Raw genomic sequence first — 22,476 nt, 5'->3', positions numbered from 1 at the left:
GTTCGGTTGCAAGTAATATGTAACTAGTTACTTTTACAAAGTAACTTGCCCAACACTGCATATCATTGACCCAACAGGTATGCAGCCCACCATAAAGAGATCATGTGAGCACTGCATAAGGTATGTAATCATGTCGAGTATATACCAAGCAAAAATTAAGTATAGCTAGCTAAGACAAAACAAGCAAGGATAAATATATGCATGCATGCTTATAGACAGAATAAAGTTTTTTTTACAAAAATATCTAAATCATGGAAATAAAATGTAAAGAAGGTCTTCCACCTTCACTATGATTGAGGTGAAAATTTTAATAGCATAATATACTCTTAGGAAGGTACAACTGAGACTAAAATATATCAGTGATATAGAGTGGTTGACTCAAAATTCTGGAGACTGAAGGATCATGTGCAGTCAACATTATACTGTGACATGATCCAGTGTCCTTAATCATACCCATGCACTTGTGGAAGCACATGCACTAGCTATAGCTAATAATTACGTGTGAATTTCAATATATGCTAAAATTGATTTTAGTATAATAAGAGTCCATACACTGTGGAGTATATATGTGACCGGATTTGCGAAAAGGTACCTTTTTCACACACAAATTTTGACCCATTTTTTGAACTTTGATGCTTCATAATGTCTTTATCATTGCATATAATAGCCTGAAATTTTCCATGAGTGCAGCTAAAGTATCTGGCTACATTATGAAAGTTAAAGCAAGTTAATCAGTGTAAGGAGTCAAGCCTTACATCATTTTGTTTGCTTACATGTAAAATGTGTGGAAAAGGTACCTTTTCGCAAATCCGGTCACATATACTATATATGCTGCAAACCAGCCTGGACCGTGAAATTAGTCATCGTGTTACCCTATCCCAAATGTTTGCCATTATTATTTTTGACTGCAATTTTCAGTGTTTTGAGTTTGATTGGCTCTGTTCTGTTCCAGTAATACATTGTGGCAATAATTGTCTCAGGTGTTTTCAAAACTGAGCCATTTTGTTTAAGCTAAAACTATAACTAAAATTAATTGAGTATCTTGCTAACTATTGTACTATTCTTCCACAGGACTTCGACTATAATTGACTAAATATTTATTTTAAGACCTGTACTGTACCTACGAATGGCAAGACCTCTACTATATAACTAAAACTAATGCTAAAACTGAATCAGATCAGACCTTTATTTTAGCTTTGAAATTTAAAGACAAAATGATAACTAAAAGTAATTTTATAGTATGCAATTTGAATATTGGTTTGCTATAATTGTCTGACAACTTAGGCTATATACTATACTGAAACTATAACTATCTGCATGCAATGACATCTTTACTACATGGATTACTTCCCACATGACAGTTATCACAGGCTCAGTCACAATTAATGATAATGCTAATATCTACCAACTGCATACTAAGTAAGTTAACACAATAAAGTTTGTTCAAGTTTTGTAGTCTGTTATTAAACACGTATACAATGGATAATTGATGGCCCATATTCATCGTACTCCCATTTGCCAATGTACATTTGATGAAAAGTAGAGAGTGAAGCTACAATGGAGGCACCAAGCCATACTGAATACTTGCGACTTGAAGGATCAATGACTTTGGCCTTTATGTTAGGTGGTGCTAAATCAGTGATCTCACTCTGCAACCTCTCAGCCAATCCAGGAAACAAGCTACTCCCTCCAGATAATATGATACTACCAAATAAACTACTCTGTATATCTTCACTGCATTTCTTTACTGACTTTATGCAAGTCTCATGAATGCCTAATGAAGCAAAGCCGATCATTTCTGGTTGGAATAATATCTCAGGACAGAAGTTTCTTTCTTTACCAACCTCAATTATGTTTCCATCGGGAGCTCAAATGGTAGCTTTTCAGAGGGCATTTCCTCACCAGGTTTTAAAATGTGACACATCTTTTTTTTGAGGTTATGCGCTGCTTCAAGGTTAACAGGGTGGCCACTCTTTTTTAATTCCTGTATTAGGAAATCAGTGACATCATGACCTGCCAGATTCATACGTATGATAGAATCAGGCACTCCATAGCCCATAGAAACAGGGGCCACATGAGTCACTCCATGTCCACAGTCACAAACAACACCCATCACACAACCAGTGGCATACATCGATGCAATGGCTTGGATAGGTGTGGTATGCCAAACGTTTCGAACATGATTTCTGTCATCTTTTCTCGGTTGGCCATGGGATTAAACGGAGTCTCCGTTAGCAACACTGGGTGTCTGTCTGGCCTAATCTTGAGCTTGCTATAGAAAATGTGATACCAAATCTGTATAGAAATAATGTATAGCCAAATATGCAACTCTCTTACGCACTTTTTCCATGTCATCCCAGTTGGTGACAATTCCACGATCAATAGGATAACTCATGGTTAGAATGTCTCGTGTCTTCTGAGCTTCATCACCAACATAGAAGTCCCTCAAATCTGCCGATTTGTGACGAGGCCTTCCAACAACAGATGGAAAAATCGACTTGGGAAGTTCATCTCCAGCAAAGCCAATTTTGATTTGATAAGAACCATAGTCTAAGATGATCACATCGCCAATATCTTGACTCACTGCATTCTATAGACACGATATGATTAAAGAACAGGTGCAAATGCATACAATATTTTCATTCCCTCTGACCCTTATCATGCTATTAGCTACACACGTTTAATCCAAGCAAAGTTGAAAAGTTGATTAGATGCTTCTCATCCCACAGATTTTTGTACTTACCAGCAAATTATCACGTGTGCATGTATGATAGAAACTGGCCATCATTTATACCAAGCAAAATGTCTCTCCCTATTCAAAAAGCTATTTAATTAACCTTTAGATTCAGTTTAAATGCTGTTTTCTGATACCTAAGGGCTATAATGACAGGCCATGTTGCCATGATTGTGAGTCAATAATCTCCTGCCCACAGGTAATCTATGGATTGGAACAAATAATCTAATGGAGAATCATAGGAAATATTAAAATGCATTATTACCTTCAATTTCTGTAAAGATATTTGACCCATGAAATTGCTGCCAAACTTACTATTTTATCACTATGCCATTTACAACTTACTTTGCAAGTCCATAGATATCCACTCAAACAGATGCAGTAATTAAATTTTTAGTGTTTTATGCATTAACTACAGTCATCAGTAACAACCTTGGATAGTGCATAGTAAGTAGTTTGAACTTATACATATAGTTCCAGGACTCAAAATCGAAGTAGCCACACACAGCAGCACAATCTATAATAATACTTTGTATTTTTCTACAGTGGGAAAAATGATGAAGAAAAGGAAGCTATCCCTGTTAAAGTACAATAGAATGTGTGAGCTACATTTGTATACAGAATAGAGAAGTCATAATATATTCCAGCTATAGTATATGCACTCTAAATAAAGAACAACATTATTTTTGATGTCTATATATTATGTTGATAATGCTATTTAATTTTTTCAGCTAGAATTCATGAAGTCCAGTCCTGATCAATACTGTGACTCTCTGACCAGATTTTACAAAACCAATCCAAATTGCACACCAGGTAAAATCAAACTAATACCACCAGCGGTTAGCTACACTATCACGATGCATCTCTGGAATAAATTTCATATGTATGCTCACTAACCTTGGCATGTTACAAAGGCTTGGATTCTAAAACCATTTATCACGATCCATGGTGTACAACTTTGGCGGGATCATTTTTCCAAAATCCAGTCAGATATATATATAGTCTCATATAGAAGGATCAATTGTACTATCCTCTTCTTATCAATTACAGATTATAAGTAACAGTTGTAATGCAATCAGCATTTATATTAAGTTATCAAGTTTCTGGTACATATTAACTGATTCAAGACTAGGTATGTATGGCATTCTTCGTAACAAGGTGGGAAACTTGAGTGCTTACATAGCAATTTTAAATGTTTTGTATGAGTGATGTACAAAACATCAAGGTCTTAATATCCAGGGACGGATCTAGGATTTCCCAAGGGGGGGGGGGGGGTATTTATAATGGGGGCTAAAAATGTGGCAACTGGTTGATACAACTATAGTAGTGTAGTACAGTGCAGTGTGAGAAGCACACTCAGTACGAAGAAGCATGCTTTATCTAGGGGGGGGGGGTTGGGTGCATATCCTCACAGAAAAATTTTGCAAATTTAGCTTTCTGAGATCAAATTTGGCAATAATAAAATTGACTGAACCTTATTGAATAAGCACTTTAACTAAGTGAAATCATTATTTCTAGCAGCAACAAATAACTTTCATACAGCATAAATGCTGCAGTATATGGTTTGAGTTCAAAGTTGAAGATCAAAGGGTCTAGGAGTTGGTCTTTGTTCTTTATAGTTTAAAGAATTTTAGCAATGGATGTTCTATTACAGTAGTTGACTGTTCTATTAGAGTATTTCAATGTTTAGCACACTTTTACCCTTTGACACCCTCTTGTTGCTCCTAGAAGAGATTAGCTCTTCTCTTCTTACTTTTCATTGCCCATGTATGCTTTAGATGCAACTACAGTGGAACCTGTAACAAAATATTTGGTCCGGGTTCATAAACGGTCCGGCCGGACCGCATATGTTCGACATAAATGGTCCAGCCGGACCAGCTATGATAACAAAAATGGTCCTACCCGAGCAAAACTGGTCCGGGTTATAAATGTTAATGCTAAAGCTAATTAAGCCACTCGTCACTACTTGCTGTGACTAGCTATACTGAGTGAAAAATTAATACCTATTATACCTAACTATATACTACCAACTTAACCAAAGTCAAAGTCTGGAGACAGTTCGTCCTCAGCAGTTAGCGAATATACTGGCGGAGTAGCTACCATCTTCGCATTGTACTTCCACAAAGTTACAGACGATTGCCGAAGAAGTTGGTGCCTATAGCAAACCATAATTGCTATAGCTATATATAGCTATTACACTGTACACGGTTTCAGTTGTGTCTCTTTGACAGAGGCGTAGCCAGATCCCGGGCCACTTGGGTCCCAGGCCCAGTGACATTAATTATTGCACTATTATATATAATAAAATCAAGATCGAGATAGTCTAATAGAACAGTCATTGTTATTATCTACTTTACCAGTTAGGCACTGGAGGGTGTACACAAAAAGCAGAGCCTGTTCAAGTTGTTTACCCATAGCCACCATACAGTAGTCTGGTAAATATTCAGTAATATAGCAGCTACTCAAATAAACTGCTTAAGTAGCCTCACATTAAGTCACCCAAAATATGTGATAAGAATGAACAATGAGTATATAGATATTGTTTATTGTGTCTTGCAGATGTAGATGTATAAGTTATGATGTGACACCATTAATTTTGCATAAACATGCATGAAACTTTAAGATGTGAAGAAGGTTAAAATGTTCCAAGATAGCTATACATTAGAGGTAGGAGTTAGAGTTCAAATAGCCTGGATTTATAATTGGTATCATAGTTGTTCAAAATGTATTTTGTCACTCGATGCTGAATACGCTCAAAGTACATAATATCCTTATGGTTGCCATAACTGTGAACAGGCAAAAAGTGAGGTGCATGGGGACAAACTATAAATTAGCATACAAGTTTGTTTTAGCTGATGGAAAGTGATTGCATGGAACAAAATGTATGCTGTATCAGTCCCAATGATTTTTATGCTTGGATATTATAAAACTGTAATGATTGGTCAACTTCAAGTCACTGGTGAGTATCACTCCTAAGTCTTTTTGGGTCTCATGACACTCTACTTCAGTAGTAGAAATAAGATATCTCAAGTGTTGGAAGTAGATTTGAAGGCAACGTAATACATTTAGTGAAGTTGAGCATTAGATTAAAAAGGGAAGACTGATAATAAATGGAGTCAACTCTAAATGCAAATAAATGCAGTTTGGGTCTCAGTAATACATGCAGGCACCAGCCAAAGTATCAAAGTTATTCTTACAAAATAACATGCTTTATTGAAACCGTTCATTCTCCTTGATCATTGACTGTTCTATGCGAGTTATTAATCAATTGATTATCTAATCTATAGAGTGTCAGTCAATTTTTATATGCCGGCAGGGGTGGATTCAGACTTGTGGAAATGGGGGTCGAAATGAACATGTAGAGGCACTATATTGTCTGGTTTGGTAAGGTAAGACCAAACGAAGGTCGCAGCCAGCTGCACCAACTACGCATTTATCGACAATGAAGTCAGTACATAAAAATCCTTACATAGCTCACTACACACTGCTCTAATACTGTGACTGCTTTATTAGAGTGACTGCTCTATTAGAGTATCTTGATCTTGGTATGCTAAAAAATATTGGAGGGGGGTCAAAGCCTCCTTTGACCCTCTGTATACCGGCATGTATTTTCAGGAGCTACATCGTGAGCAAGGATTTAATATTTACGTTGCACGTAGTATCAACCATATATTGCTTCAAATATCTATAACTTACACTGCAAAATTCACGCCAACATAATTAGCGGGTGCATGCACTGCAGACTGGAGGTGGACCATTTATGTTCAGCCCGGACCATTTATGCACTGGCATGGGTGGTCCGGGGGGACCAGTTATGTAAACACAAGTGGTCCAGCCGGACTGTTTGTGACAGCATAAATGGTCCGCCCGGACCTTATATGCCCGGACCATTGGTGCGTTGACAAACCCCTCTTAACGGACACCCCTGAATGATGGACAGCCTCTTTATAACGGACAATTTATAAAGTCCCAAATGCAACTTCCAATACCTGTGTGTATTAATGCCCCTCAATAGCGGATACCTCTCTATTCCGTAAACCGGACACCGCACAACTCCCAGACATGGCAAGCACTACAGTACAACACCTCACTAATGGCAGACACAAGTAACAAAGGTTCATTGCCAGTTGCAACAATCAATTGAACTAACATCATTTAGCTAATGCAGAAAGCACTGTCTCTGGCTACAAAGTACAAGACAAAGCGCTGAAGTTACGAGAAGCCATATGAATGCATATACACTACTGCTGTAATGTTCTTACCCAGGTCTTCTGAAAATAGTAGCTGGTGTACTACTGCACTACAGGATAAACTACATAGTCTGTATAGCCAACCATCCTGACATCTAATCAAATATGGAGTAATCCAGACAAGTCTTTATGGAAGCATATATAAAATTTTTGTGGTGCCTAATTGTCTGGATAGTGTAGTAGAGGCCACACACCATAGGTAACCCATGCTCAATAACATCACTTCTGTTGCTACCACATAACCCATCTTGTTCCATCACTTGGTCTAGTCTTGTGCATTAAAACAAAGTTTTGGATGGGCCCCCCCATCCACCCTCTCCCCTAAATTTGCTCTTGGTTACTGCATATCTATACACTTTGTCGTCATGTACCTCTAACAGTGCAACAAGGCTGATGTAAGTACAGAATCAAACAGTACAGTAGTACTGTTTAAGTAGGGATCACCCCAAAGTGACGTGCACCACCAATATTACTGCCTTTAAAAATCATCTTAGAGAAACATTATGCGACAAAAATCACCTTTGTGGAATAATATAACATGAAATACAGCATTGAAAACAAGAAAACACTTACCGGTGACTGGATAAAGATTTTTTATAAAATCACCAAAACTCGAAATTTAGTCTGCCTCACTGCCAGCCATACTGCCTGCCTGACCACATTCGCAAACCTAGAGGCCAAATAAAGCAGCGCATGGCCACCATTTTACGTCACAATAACAAACTGACAGGTGGGATGTGCCTTTTGGTTCCGATGAGTGTAGGCCCTCTGCGCCTTGTCTTTTCTTTTATCTTTAATCAGGTTGCTTGGCTTCTTCTTCATCCAATGAAACCATAATGAGGTGTTAATTTTCCATATTAATTAACATGTTCTTTCAGCAGCATATTTAGATGCCACAGAATTATTCCAGAGCTGGATTTCAGAAGCGCTTCAGTCCTGGCGCTACTATAAGAGGTATACTAGCTAGATATCCAACTTCGCGATTGGAATCCTGTTCGTGTTAGGTTCGGGACCACACCCATCAAATAAAGATCTAGGTGGACTAATAGCAATAGAGTACGGAGACCATGCACACCTCTTACCAATCTAACTATTTGCTTAACAGTAAACAAGATGACCTCACCCCTAATTGGTCTAGCTAGCTGCATACCCCATGGCTAACTCGCGATACTCTAATACAACAGTCATGTGTGATATTCTAATAGAACAATCACAGATTACACTGTAGCTAGCTGTGCTACACCAAAAAAAACTAAACAAACTAGTATTTTTTAAAAAAAATGTTAATTTAAGAATGAAGTAGGGATCTATGCAATAAAAGTAGAGAAACAAGAGATGGTATTACAGCATAGCTCGGTGGGAAGTCCCTACTTTGACATGGAACAAAGTCAATGTGCCAAAGTAGGGACTTTCCCGCTGAGCTATGCTGTAATATCATCATTCATCTCTTGTTTCACTACTTTTTATTGCATAAATCCCAACTTCATTTTTAAATCAAAAAAAAATTTAAATACTAGTAATTATATATAGTTAGTTACACTGAAACCTCCATAACCTGACGCTCATTTTTCAGATTATCGAGGCAGGAAAAGTCATATTGGTACAAAAAACAACATCAGAATATAGAGGTATTCTGAATTACAGAGGTATCAGATTAGAGAGGTTTCACTGTAGTTACATATTTTAACTGCTTACCATAGTGGCTGCTTTTTGCTGTTCCTGCTGACCTGTTGAACAAGAAAAAACAGTGCAGCTAAATTATTTCCTATACAAAAAGTGATATTTGTATTGGTACCTGCCCTACATGCAGAACCATGTTGCACGATTTTTGTATCAACTGCTCTACATGCAGAACAATTTTTAACCGGAATAAAATAAACAAACCAGGCATTATTAACAGTATACCGTAAATGGGGAAAGTTTCACAGTTTTAAGGTTACGGTATAGTCACGGGCAATCATTCAAAATTTTGAATGCCTATCGATATTTTTTGAGAAGCCCATGAAACCAGTCTAGCAGTGTGAAAAGTTTTAAATGAAGGTGAAGCCCTTCATATTTAATGTTTTTATGTAGCTACAGTGTAGTTTGAGGCAGGTGGAACACTACAATTTGTTGTAGTAACACAAGTAAGCCAGCCCGTACATCGCTCAGCTCCAGCTGTCACTACCATGTTTTTCCGCCGCCGCCAAATACAGCAAAAGCTGTAGGCTCTATTGGATTTTCTGGGGCATAGTGATACTGTATATTAAATTTGTTAGGTCCTGTGGAAGCGTTTTTGGCATGTTTCTCCCCAGTGACTCGAATACAAGCCTTCAAAGAGCTTGTTTCACCCGAAAAAACTACTAAAAGTTCAATAAAACGTCTATACTACCAGCAACTTAAAAAATCGCTTCCACAGGACCTAGATATTTTAGTTGTTTAGGCACTTGTGTTGAAATTATAAGGATTCAGTAATCTGTTAGTCTGGTTTTTGGCGGCGCGTTTTTATAAAACATCGCTCTATTGTAGACCACACACCCAAGAACAGTCGTTGTTCTGTAGTAAAAACAAACAAGCACAATTAGTTGTATTGCTAACACAACACAGTTGTTGAAATTATTTATCCCTGCTTGGTTTAAAGCAGGTTTTGTAATTTGTTCCGCCCACGCATTTAAAACTATTCCGTAACCTTAAAGCAAACCGCAAAAGTTTCCCGGCGAAATTGAAATTTGTCTTAGCTATATTTCCGTGTAATCATGACGAGTACTTCAGAAAACAAGCAAGGACCTCCACACCGGAATTGTCTACACCTGCGGTTTTGCCTTTCTGCTAAGTAAATAGATACCATCTTCTTCTATCCGAGAAGCCAATGAGGAAATTGCAAAAGCACTCCCAACGACAGGAAAGCGTAAGCCATATTTAAGGGACCTGATGATAAGAAGGCGATTATCGCGAAATTTGCAGCTGAGCACTGCATCGTTTTAGCTTTGCACCAGACTATTCTAAGAATGCTTTGAAAGAAAGTATGGTACGAGGATCAGTGGATGGAAAACATTATCTTGAAGAATTGGAGGAAAACAGAATGGCGAGGATTTACGTGTGAAAATGCTGCCTTCTGCTAAAATGGGAAGGCCTCTCGACCTAGGTGCAGATTTAGACAAACAAGTCAAATATTATTTGCTGGCCACACGTAAAGGAGGAGGTGCGGTAACAACAGACATCACAATAGAAGCTCTTGGGATTATTTGCAGGAAAGACAGCAATCTGCTGGCGCAGAATGGGGGACACATAGCGTTGACAAGGGATTGGGCTCAAAGTTTATTGGACAGAATGGGTTTTATTACTTTTGTAAAGAGAAAGGCCACCACAAAAGCAAAAGAGAAATACAGAACAATTCTTGTTTGACATTGAAGCATTTACCACTTTAGAAGACATACAAGAGAGCCTAATTTTCAATTGGGACCAGACAGCAATAAAGTATGTTCCTGTGCCAGATTAGACCATGGAGAAAAAAGGCACGAAGAGAGTAAAGCTAGCTGGCCTTGACAATAAGCGCCAAATAACAGCGGTGTTTGCTGCAACAATGACCGGAGAATTCCTACCGCCACAACTGGTTTATAAAGGCACAACCCATATATGCTTGTTTGCCAACCTATAAATTTCCTGATTCATGGCATATAATGTTTACAGTAAATCATTGGTGTAACGAAGAGACAGTGAAATTGTACATCAAGAAAGTTATTGTCCCTTTCGTCCAAAGAAAGAAAGATGAATTGAAGTTGAATTCTTCTCAGAGAGCCTTATGTATCATAGATGGGTTTAGGGCTCACTGCACAAGTGATGTGGTAAACCTATTGGATCGCCATGGCATAGATGTTGTGTATGTGCCAGCTAATTGTACTGGAGAATTGCAGCCATTAGACCTGAGTGTAAACAAATCTGTGAAGGACATCATAAAACAATGTTTTCAAGAGTGGTACTCTGACCAAATCGTTGATCAAAAAGAGTAAGGTGGTCCTGTGAAACCCAGAACTGCCTTTCCTCTAAAGGAAATGAAACCACTTGGGGCAAAATGGATGGAAAAGGCAGTTGATCATAATTGCCAACCCCACCATCATCGCTAATGGATTCCAAGCAGCAGGAATTGTGGTTGAAGCAGTGACTATTAGCTAGAATTTAACTCAAACATTGTACATATAGCTGCATGGGTCTAGTTGTGAATGCTTGATTTATGCTTTTATAGCCACATCACTAGTACTGTCATCAGTTTAATAAAACATTTTATTGCATTATCAGGGGCGGATCCAGGAGTTGGCAAGGGGAGGGGCACAAACAGGCTAAGTTGTAAGTGGTTGGGGAGAGCCAGATTCTCTAGTTCAGTGCTGCATTTTTGAAGTAGCAAATAATCACCTCTTAGTAGTGTCTCACTGTTGATTTTTACCATTTTGGCCTTTTCAGATAGTTGTAAAGTCTTACAAGTTGTTTTAAAGGCCCTGAATGTCTTAAACAACTGCGACGCGATAATTATTTTTAGAGGCGCTTAGTACGTACGAAGGTGCTGAAAGACAAATTCACGGTTAGTTTGACTTTGGTTCGTTTTGATTTCAGGTGAAATTGTAATAAATGCTAGTAAAATGTGCATATTTTCATGAGTTTCTTGGCCTGACAAAGTTTAGTTGCTATTTTAATCAGAAGTATGGCTGGCTCCTCCACTAGGTTAGGGAGGGTGGGGGGCATTTGCCCCAAATGCCCCATCCTGGATCCGCCATTGATTATCTACAATAATAATTATCCATCCTTTGGTAGGGGAAAGGGCACAGGATCAACAATCACACAGGTGGCTTCTCATAAAGTTATTGGGTTAGTTATGCATTAGTATGCAATGAATATATTGTTCAAGAATTATAAACTAAAGGAAAGGGCACAAGTTTTCCCTTTATGAAACAACTACACAGATGGCTTCTCAATTGGTCTTGACAATATTGAACTTCTGTAGGATCCAGGTGGTATGTAAGAGATGTATGAAAAGCAACAGCAAAAACTCCACAATCTGTTGACCCTTTCTGTTTTTGCACTTTAGTCATGTTGCATTGAATTTTGCAATTAGCACTTTGATCACCAAAGTAATTTTTAGATACCCAAGGCTTCCCCATCTACAAATGTGAACAAAGAATCATATATGTTTACCACTCCCTTTTTGCATTCCACGTTTGACAATACAATACAGCGATGCCTGGTTACTGCTGTATACAACTTCTATGGAATTATTTGGTAGGCTTTGTCTTGAAATAAAGTTGAACAGAGACCACCGATGGTTGTAAATTGCTTTTTTCATTAGGTATTATGTATAGTGGATATGTTTGTCTGTTAATTCCAAGCCGGTCTCAACAATCTCATTGTCAGCAATCTTCAGATTTTGTCTATTGCATTTAACCCACACGCCATCCTCCACTCCATCATTGCTGCAACTAGCTGTGGCACTACTGGTAGTGTTTTATTCTGGCTGGAAGGTGTGCACTCAATGGCTTCAAGTTTTACATTTTACAACAGGACAGCCCTTTGACTCTTCACTGGCAGATCAATCGAGGCATTACACCCTTTGGATTGGAATAAACCAGACAGCTTTCTTATCCAACTTTCATCTCCAATGAAGCAAAGAGTACAGGGAATCTCCATCTCACCTTGTTCTATATCTGCACAGCTGCAATGCCTACGATTTCCGGTTACGGTGCACTTGATCACTCCACTGTTTCGAATAAATACAGAACATGGTCTTGATATGGTTTGAGGTACGTGGCTAACAATTTGTCTTCATTTCACAATGCTTACAGCATACCTGTCGTGTACATTTTCAGGTTCCCTCTCACATTGCAGCTCCTCTCCTATTACTGGCTCCCATATCGAGCAATATCTGGTAACCATGCATGGAGTTATCAATCGTCAGCGAGGAAGAACTTGATGCAGCCATCAAGAGCAAGAGCAAGGAGCAAGAGCAGTTTATACACAAGAAGCAGCTAGTCTGGTGGCACCTAACTTTTTGCAGCAACAGCATGTAGTACACTGCAGCATGTGCTTTATTCTAATCAAGCGCTAAGCACTAGTAGCAGTTCTGATATGACATATAAGTACCTATGAAATTTATTCCAGTTGACAACAGCAAAACTTTTACTGCAGATAGTCTTGGTAAGCCTTAACTGCAAAACTTTCGTCCAGCGAAACTTCCCGTTTACGGTATACCTAGCTAGATTGAGATACTCTAATAAAGCAGTCACTCTAATACAACAGCCATGTGTGATAGTCCTATAGAACAGTCACGTACATGTGTAAGTCATGGCAAAAAGTTACAAAATAGTGTATTAAATTAATAAAATGAAGTAGGATTGAAGTGATAGAAGTGGTGAAATGAGAAATATGAACAATTGCATTACAACATAGCTGTTTGGTTACTTTATTTTGGCGTGCAGTAGGGATGAACATACTGATACTGATCAGTGCTTTTTAAAAAATATATATATATGGTGCACAAAAGCCCTAATATATGTCAGTATTGTAGTTCATCAGTATTCATTCAAAGAGCTATACACATTACATAGCCAATTAGTATAACTTGGTATCCTATCAGCTCCACGTTGAGAAATCCAGAAAGTGGTGGACCGCTTGAAAGCCTGTTGGAGTAATTATTTTGCTGATTTAATAATTTTGGCTAGTATAGGTGGATGTAGGTGTATATAGTGGTCACTATTAACACTAAATGTACTAAATGTTCATTATAATGTGACAGATGCATTGCTTAGCTCTCCGTTCCTAAGGCCACTCCAAGAAAATTCCTTGTTTCCCATTTCATTGACCACAAAAATACATGCAGGCGGGCAGTTCATTATCCATTATAGATATTTCCACTTATTTTGAAATTCATAACTGACCTACAGGTAAGAATACAGTAGAAATATTTAAACTAAGAACCTGAACAGTGAAAAGCTAGCTAAATGGGCTTTCTGAATGCTAAACTAGTTACTGCTATGCAACCACAGGATAAATAATGAATAAAATGTTCAGTTGACAGCAATAATGAATGACCATGCGGAAGAGAATCTGCATGCGGGCGGGAAATGGGAACAATGAATTTTCTTGGAGTGGCCTAAGCAATAATACAGGTACATAACTGCCAATGTCTCGGGATGGCATTGCGAAAAACAAGCCAAAGCCTCACCTGGATGATTTGCTGGAGCCTTTTTATTATTATTATTAGCGCTTTACAGTGACCAGCACTGAAGGTCTGACAGCAACATGTGCTACAGCCTTAGGTAGGGTCCGCAACGCGAAAAATTGATATCCTCCAATCAACTACCTATCTATTGTCATGTGTTAGGCTAAGTGTAACTTGAATAACACCAGCGTGGCAGCCAAGTTTGTCACTTTCTTCTGGTAGAAAACGATACAAATGTCTTAAAATTACGTGATTTTTCGTTGCAGCAGTTCATAGGGTTCTTCGTATGCCACGATATTCGCTCTCAACATTGTTCAAGTAGTCTATCATCAACTCAAAGTATTGGTGGTTTGCTTTTATTGGTCAGTTTCCGGTGGCAGCACGATCTATGCAGCTTTTTGGCGACAGACAAAATGTTTCTTGTTCTGGAGCACAGGACAAGCAGAGTAACAACTGCGCCGTGGGTCAGCAATGACCAGTACTAGGTAAAGTACCTGCATGCAGAGTATGGTTGTAATTGAAGCTTGTTAGCCATCTGGCTGAGCCATCTATATGCTGAAATTCGGCCAAAATGACGTGATTTTTGCAAACAAATAACAGAATGGTTGATACATCAGTGAGACAGTCTCCAACAGCAAGGATACGAAGCTTACAAACACCTAATAATACGGCTATCTCGCCCAGTAAACGCATAGAGCAATCCAATGCATGAAATAGGCACTCACATGATCAATATTCAAATCTCGGACAATACAACCATAATCTATTCCAATGACATTAAAATCACTTGGAATCAAGTAACAATCAGTTTATGTGCATTAGGTTCAACATCTCGATTAGCCCACTGAGCAGTCTGAGACTCTCCCTATGATGCTATCACAGCATAAAACACACCTGCACTGGCCCAGACCACGCCTGAGTGAACAATTAACACAAATACTTACAAAAGGAGCACAATGCATGGCTCCTATTCAGAAATGAAAGCGATTTCATGGGTATTTCCATGATTTGAATTTCGATCACGTGAGTGCCTATTTCATGCATTGGATTGCTCTATGCATTTACTGGGCGAGATAGCCGTATTGTTAGGTGTTTATAAGCTTCATATCCTTGCTGTTGGAGACTGTCTCACTGATGTATCAACCATTCTGTTATTTGTTTGCAAAAATCGCAACATTTTGGCCGAATTTCAGCATATAGATGGCTCAGCCAGATGGCTAACGAGCTTCAATTGTAACCATACTCCGCATGTAGGTACTTTACCTAGTACTGGTCATTGCTGACCCACGGCGCAGTTGCTGCTTTGCTTGTCCTGTGCTCCAGAACAAGAAACATTTTGTCTGTCGCCAAAAAGCTGCACAGATCGTGCTGCCACCAGAAACTGACCAATAAAATCAAACCACCAATACTTTGAGTTGATGATAGACTACTTGAACAATGTTGAGAGCGAATATCGTGGCATACGAAGAACCCTACGAACTGCTGCAACGAAAAATCACGTGATTTTAAGACATTTGCATCGTTTTCTACCAGAAGAAAGTGACAAACTTGGCTGCCACGCTGGTGTTATTCAAGTTACACTTAGCCTAACACATGACAATAGATAGGTAGTTGATTGGAGGATATCGATTTTTCGCGTTGCGGACCCTACCTTAGGATTACCTAACCTACAAGGACTTAGACCTAATGACTTGACTTACTGACTGAATAAGGTGTAACATGCAGAAAAGGGGCCAAAGTAAGGAAAAAAATCCCTCCAACCCCAGGATTCGAACTGCAGGTCACCCAATGTCTAGTCGGGGCCACACTCAGTCTTCCTCCAGGAGGGATGGATTTTCTTCCTTAAACCTAAAGTATTTATTATTAGCGCTTTACAGTGACCAGCACTGAAGGTCTGACAGCAACATGTGCTACAGCCTTTTGTGATATGTTGAGGTGATCACGGACTTCCTCCATCACTTTCTTCATCACATCATCGTCCTCGTCCTCACTAAACATATCAACCACTTCAATAAACTTTTTAAACTTCTCGGTACATTGTAAATCCAATCCTCGTCCTATCTCGTCTAGTAGACGCTCGGCCTTTTTGTTCCGCTGAGGAATAACAAGCTAACTCTTCCTTAAAGCTCATATTGATGACACCCTCTGCGTACAAGTGGGGAAGTACATCGTTTACAGGTAGAACGTTCATCAATTTCAAGTAAGTTATTTTGAACGACTCGCAGTATTTATCAGGCGACACCATTGCTGCTAGTGGTAGAGCTCTGGGTTGTTAGTATTTCTCACCTCCCGGTTAGCTATTAAAATTTCGCGGGCTTATTTTCATCGTCGGCGCACGTCTAGCGGCCCTTAGAAAAGCACATCCAACTGAATTACTTTGCTAGACAAAGAGCAAGATCAGCTGAAATTAAGCCTCTTCAATACTGTAGCTATCTCACTATACGCAACCTGTCAGTGGCGGATCTAGGAATTTTCAGAGGGGGTTTGAAAGTTTTCAATAACTGTGATCCCACTTAGGGCCCAGCTGGGGTTATTAACTCAGCTTTATAGCTCAGTAGCCTATAGCTACATAGATCTATAGTGAATCATAAAAATCACTCCAAAACATTGTTTCATAGTTGATCCAGGCCTTCGCAGAAAGTCTTGAAGCAAAACAGCACTAAAAGCTTCCGGCCGGGGGAATGGGCCATGAAGCCAGTGTATTTTACAAGCGATTGGCGAGTTTGTTGTCTGACAAATGGAATGACCCTTATGCCACAGTACTAGGATGGATTAGATGTAGATTGTCATTTTGTTTGCTGCGTTCAGCAATCCAGTGCATTAGATGCAGGGGCTGTCAAGTTGAGCTAGTCACATTGAGTGAGATTTACCAAGCTACCATACTACTTTCAAAAAATCTAAGTAAATTACCATCTGAGACCAAAAAAAGAAAGAAAGAAAAAGGTCTTAGAAAAATTTCGGACAAAGTCAGATTTGGCTACAACACCGATTTAAGCTATCAATTGTTTATAAAGTACCTCATTAATGCTCAAAAAGCTTAATAACCCTCAGTAAATACGTGCATAGTGTCACATGAACGGCTAGTGAGGAGACTGCGTGAGAGTCACCATCGTTTTTTTTATTTTATTTTTTGGGAAAACTGCATCAGTAGAAAAACTACTACTTTTCAGCAGTGCCCATACATAACATACAATATAATTACATACACATTAACATACATGCAAGTAAAAATTAGCTAAAATGAGATTTATATAAGTTTGCGTGTGAGCGTGTGAAAAGACCCGAACGTGTGTGTCACACGCCTAATGCGTGAGACTTGACAGGTCTGTAGATAAGCGCGATCTTCACAAGGTCATTACCTCGGTCATTACATCAAAAGTGCTCCTGTGGCCTTGGTGCAATCAGAGAGTCAGTTTTTGATTTAATTGTTTATTTGTATGTTCTAATCTTATTTTCTTTATATCTTCAAAAAAACAACAAAATCAATAACAGGGATCGATAACTATTTTTAGAGGCATTTAACACACTTCAATGCCGTAATGCCATTTTTAGTGATTTCAAAGGTAAAGGTATGAAGTTCGGCCAGTAGAAAAGGTCCCAATGTGATACACTATGCATAACTGTTGGTGATTTTATCACTCACATGAATCGTAAATAAATTATGGGCGCACACTTTTTCAGAGGGGGTTTCAACCATTACAACCCCCCTGTATCCGCCACTGCCTGTCCTGTCAGGTTTTATCTCACCTTTGACCTTTTCCATCATAACATGCATGTAAAATAGCCGGGCTGTAGCTACACTGAGTTGACTAGATTTAATTAATTCAATTGTCAATTGAGACTGCATGAGTCAGGTAAATTGTTGGTTGCTTTGAATTTCTTTTAATCAAATCATTAGGTAAATCATTTCAATCTCAGATCGTTCTTGACAAGAAGCTGTGATTGAATTAGCCTTCCTACAAAGATCCACCCTAGGAAGTCGACAAAGAATTGCTAATAAATCACTTAATGTGTCAATTGCGAGGTCAATTGGAGGTACCTTACTGACTCAGGTAAATTCTGTTCGATATTTAGGAGTACAATACGTTGTCCTGGACTTTACACATCTCCAATGCGTCTCCAGAGTCAGGTCTCGTGCTGCCTCTATTATTCGTGATGGGTCAATGCCACCAGCAGTACTTTGTCTTCTGTATACTGCTTTTGTGTTGCCGTTACTTGATTACTGTGACTAGGGACCCGTCGATTTCGCCAGCAAAATTTTTGGCATAATGGTTGGGTAAAAGCAATGAGCAAAATGCTGGCATAATAGGTGCAATTTTTGTAAAGTGGACATAAAAATTGCACAAAAGATCGAGATACTCTAATAGAACAGTCAGACACGCTAAAATATCAACAATGTATAGCTAATTGTTACAGGAACAACAAGTGACAATCAAGATACCCTAATAAAACAGTCACACATGTTAAGCAATATTAGCTGGCTTCTTGCTTTACATGTTAGAAGTAATTTCTGATCGAGATACTCTAATAGAACAGTCACTTTAAGGCGAAACTGTAGCTTTGCACTTGGAAATATTCAATTAAAAAAGATCAGTGCTGAGCAAAATTTATAATTCTTGAGCAAAATATAGAGCATAATAGGTGAAAAATAAAAGAATTGCTGGAAAGAAAAATAGGTAGAAAAAAAACTGAGCAAAATAGACTGGTCCCTAACTGTGACGTTGTTTGGTGTCCTACTACTGCCAAGCTGACTGCAATGATTGAAAGAGTACATTCTAAGTTTGTTAAGAGGTTACCACCATCTAATAGATTGTCTTTTACTTTAACTGAGTGACGACGGTACCATACAGCTATTCAAGTTTTTAAGTCAATACGTAAATATTCTCCGTCATATCTGGAAGGTATTTTTGAATATTCTAAAGATGTTACAGGTCGTGTTGGTCGCAATCTGAATTGTCTTTTTGTTCCTAGAGTTTCAAACAATTATTGAAAAAGAAGTTTTTATTTTCGTGGGTCTGTTCTGTGGAACAATTTAAGATCTGCTGTTGTAGAGGCTGCTTCTTTGTCTTTGTTTAAAAAGTTGTATTTTCATTAACTTATTTTGTATGTGTGTGTATGCCTGTTGTATTTATTATTGCAATTGTTTAGTGTATGTGTTTGTGTTTTGTATTTAGCTTTATTGTATTTTACTTTTAATCTTTACAGGGCTCCACTGAAAATCGGTATTCAGTTACTGAGTGGATCCCCTGTTAAAAAATTACAATTACAATTTAAGGGTATTAGCTTATAAAATTTGAAATCAATAGTTAGCAATTGATTATCCAGCTGCACAGTGGTAAGCTACCATAATCAGTATAGTTCCAATAAATGATGATAACGCCGTAAGAATATACGCCGTACAGGTTAATTAGGAGCAAATATAAGATTATAAAACACATTATAATATTCCATTAAAACAGTCACTGCATGTATGCAGCGCGGACTCTATGTGGCATACAATGCTGTTGCAAGTTTTCCACCTGTGCTGTGCATGGCTATAACAGCATATCATGTTGTACTGCAAATGTGCCACAGTGATGGGGGTCATAAGACACTTACTATAGCACTGATACTAGCTATTATAACTCATGTTCAGTGAAGGTCACCCAGAGACTATAACTCCATAACAAGAATGTCTTCAGTATTAATGTCTATGACTCGGGGCTGATTCACCCACCTTTTCCAATTCTGGATCAACCCCTGTAGGTATATAGTTTGGCCAGTGTGGTAGTAGAGTAGTGGCAGAGAAGACTGATGAGGGGCTGATTGAGCATTAAGAGTTGCAAAACGAATGGTCTGAGCCCCTGAAAGTGGTGAAATAGTTATCAGTGAATCTTTTTCTCTGCCACCAATCCACCATCACTCTAAAAAATTAGCCAATATAATTAGTTGTAGGTAGAGCTGTGCAGTTAGGTATAACCATACATCAAGCTTCAATTTTATTGTGTATTTAATGTAATATCTGCTCTCTCCACAGTAACTATACAACCTATTAGACAAGAATACAAATACAAGACCACAATTAGCAAGGCCACTACATAATTCTGTCCAATTGTAGCTAACCACATGCACTCATGTGGTATAACAACAGCAAGATGGATCATTGGGGGTTTAGTTATACCTTATTAGATTTTATATGTGTATAGCTTTGTCACTTAAATAAACTTTCTTATAGTACCCCATTACGTTTCAAAATAGCTGACTTACTTCATGACCTCTTTAATATAAGACCACCTATATAGTGGCGTCCCAAACTATTTTGTGAGATGTGGTACAGACCATGTGTCATTAGTTGTTTTTGGTCACATACAGTATAAAAAGATGGCCCTATTACTGTATAGAGGGAAAGTTTGGTATATGCTAAATTGCATTTGGCAAAACCAACGTTGGCAAATTGAAGCTATAAAGATGCTACAAGTAATTGGCGGGTTAAACTTTGGCAAATTTGTAGCAAATCGCCAAATTCCAAAGTTTTAATTTCCTTTATACAGTAATAAGATTTGCTGTATTGTTTATAAACTAATACAATTGCACTAGTTGTTGAAAAAACAATCCACTAGTCTACAACACAATGCAAGCACAGCCTGTAGTGTCAGCATGACATTACATATCAAAATTATGTGATGTTGCAACCAGTTGGGTTGCGCAAAGTGTTTATTAGAAAAACTTTAAGATTTATGCCCAAACATAGACATATTTATACAGCTGAAGTGATGTTGCAAGCACAATGATTAGAATGTAAACCATCTAGTATAAAAATATTTTAAAGTTGTTTATATCAAGTAACAGAGTTTTAGCTGCTACCAAATATGGTCAAAAATGGATAACGCTTAACTATATTTGGTCACAGATCAGATTCAGCCAATCAGAACATAGAATGCCTTTAGGTTCAGCCTCCATTGATAGGGGTGTCCACATAGTTGAAACAAACCAATCAAATCCAAGTATACGCTTGCAACATGACACACAAAGAAAATGCTGTCGTCATTGTTTTGGTGACTAAGAAAGTCAGTCACGCATCACCAAACATGTCACGATTCAACACAACATTTCAGTACTGATACCAAGTGCTGAAATACTTGATCATGCCTTAACTACCCCACTAAGTATCAACATTATCATAAGTGCTATCCCACTAGGAACCTTGCCTATACAGTGTGTTCACAACATACAATAAATCCATAACTTAACTTTCTCTGTTTTGCCGAGATAAGTACATAAGCTACCTCACTTATATTAGTAATTCTTGGTATTGGGGAAAATAATTTAAGAAGTGTCAAAAATCAACAACAATATTATGAACAAAATGCATGCATATTATAGAGTACTAGTACACTAACACTGTTTTATCCTATAACTGATCAAGCCCACAACCTTAGCAAGTTGGTACAGTGTAGCAAAGGCAACCATTGTTCTTCAGAATTTACCACAAATAAACTATCTTCCTAGGAGTAATAGAACAAAAAAATGTCAAACAGCAATAAGTTGTTCTATCCACACATAACAAATTTTTGGCAGCGATCACAAATTCAATGATGCAGGTGGGAGATCCCCTAAGAAAGGCATGCAAAATTTGATTATTTTGTTTGGACTGCGTTAAAAGTTTTTTTTTTTGTGATCTGCAAAATGTTTTGTCATAGTTGATCTTCTTGCCAGAAAATCAGTCTCATGAAATGTAACCCAAAAATTACATACTATATACTAACAAAATGTTCTTCTGCAACCATTTGCCCAGCAACCTGTACTTTGTATGGGCTTGAACAAACTGTCACATAAGAATGCACACCCAAAACCAATATTATTACAGGAAATCAGACAGCTATAGACATACACCTGGCTTAACTACTGTGGGAGTACGCACATCTGATAAATAAGCTGCTCAGCAAAAGAAAAATCATGTAACCACTTGCTGTCGTAACTCTGCCAGTCGATTTTTCAGTGCGAGGTCGGCACCAATTGACCCGAGTTCTTGTACCGTAGTCGCGCAGAGCGCTTAGCTTACTCTATATGCCTAAGACATACTAACGCACGGACACACAGACTGGCTTTATTCTCAAGTCGACGATTTTCTAGCCAACCCAGTTAATCTAGCACGCACAGCAATTAATAAATGTTCTTTTTTCAGCGTTGTGGAGTACAAGAGGCTTTAGAGTAAGGGAAAAGTACACCCTTTCATGTTCAGTCATAGAGAGTATTAACATGCTATCTATGGTTCAGTGTGGCAAAACAGGGAAAAGCCTAGTCTGCTTACTTGATTACAGTACAGT

General features: G+C 38.3%; 2 protein-coding genes and 1 long non-coding RNA gene across 3 annotated transcripts; all 3 read right to left on the bottom strand.

Moving 5' to 3' along the window:
- Positions 1-1,463: 1,463 nt before the first annotated feature.
- Positions 1,464-1,796, bottom strand: LOC136248416 (actin, cytoskeletal 3-like). Its single transcript, XM_066040199.1, has one exon. The coding sequence runs from the start codon at positions 1,794-1,796 to the stop codon at positions 1,464-1,466; it is 333 nt and encodes a 110-aa protein (XP_065896271.1).
- A 316-nt stretch (positions 1,797-2,112) lies between these two features.
- Positions 2,113-16,566, bottom strand: LOC136248415 (uncharacterized). Its single transcript, XM_066040198.1, has 5 exons — positions 16,088-16,566; positions 14,174-14,192; positions 8,680-8,711; positions 2,342-2,590; positions 2,113-2,295 (listed from the first exon to the last, which is right to left on the bottom strand). The coding sequence occupies exons 1-5, from the start codon at positions 16,166-16,168 to the stop codon at positions 2,113-2,115; spliced, it is 564 nt and encodes a 187-aa protein (XP_065896270.1). The 5' UTR covers positions 16,169-16,566.
- Positions 16,567-21,452: 4,886 nt separating this feature from the next.
- Positions 21,453-22,450, bottom strand: LOC136250307 (uncharacterized). The gene is made up of 2 exons (XR_010698493.1): positions 22,071-22,450; positions 21,453-21,654 (listed from the first exon to the last, which is right to left on the bottom strand). It is a non-coding gene; the product is annotated as an uncharacterized lncRNA (long non-coding RNA).
- Positions 22,451-22,476: the final 26 nt, after the last annotated feature.

Source organism: Dysidea avara, chromosome 3, assembly GCF_963678975.1.
Source record: "Dysidea avara chromosome 3, odDysAvar1.4, whole genome shotgun sequence".
Taxonomy (NCBI): Eukaryota; Metazoa; Porifera; class Demospongiae; order Dictyoceratida; family Dysideidae; genus Dysidea; species Dysidea avara.
Note: the sequence above shows the minus strand (reverse complement) of the source record. Positions and strands in the feature narration are given on the sequence as shown.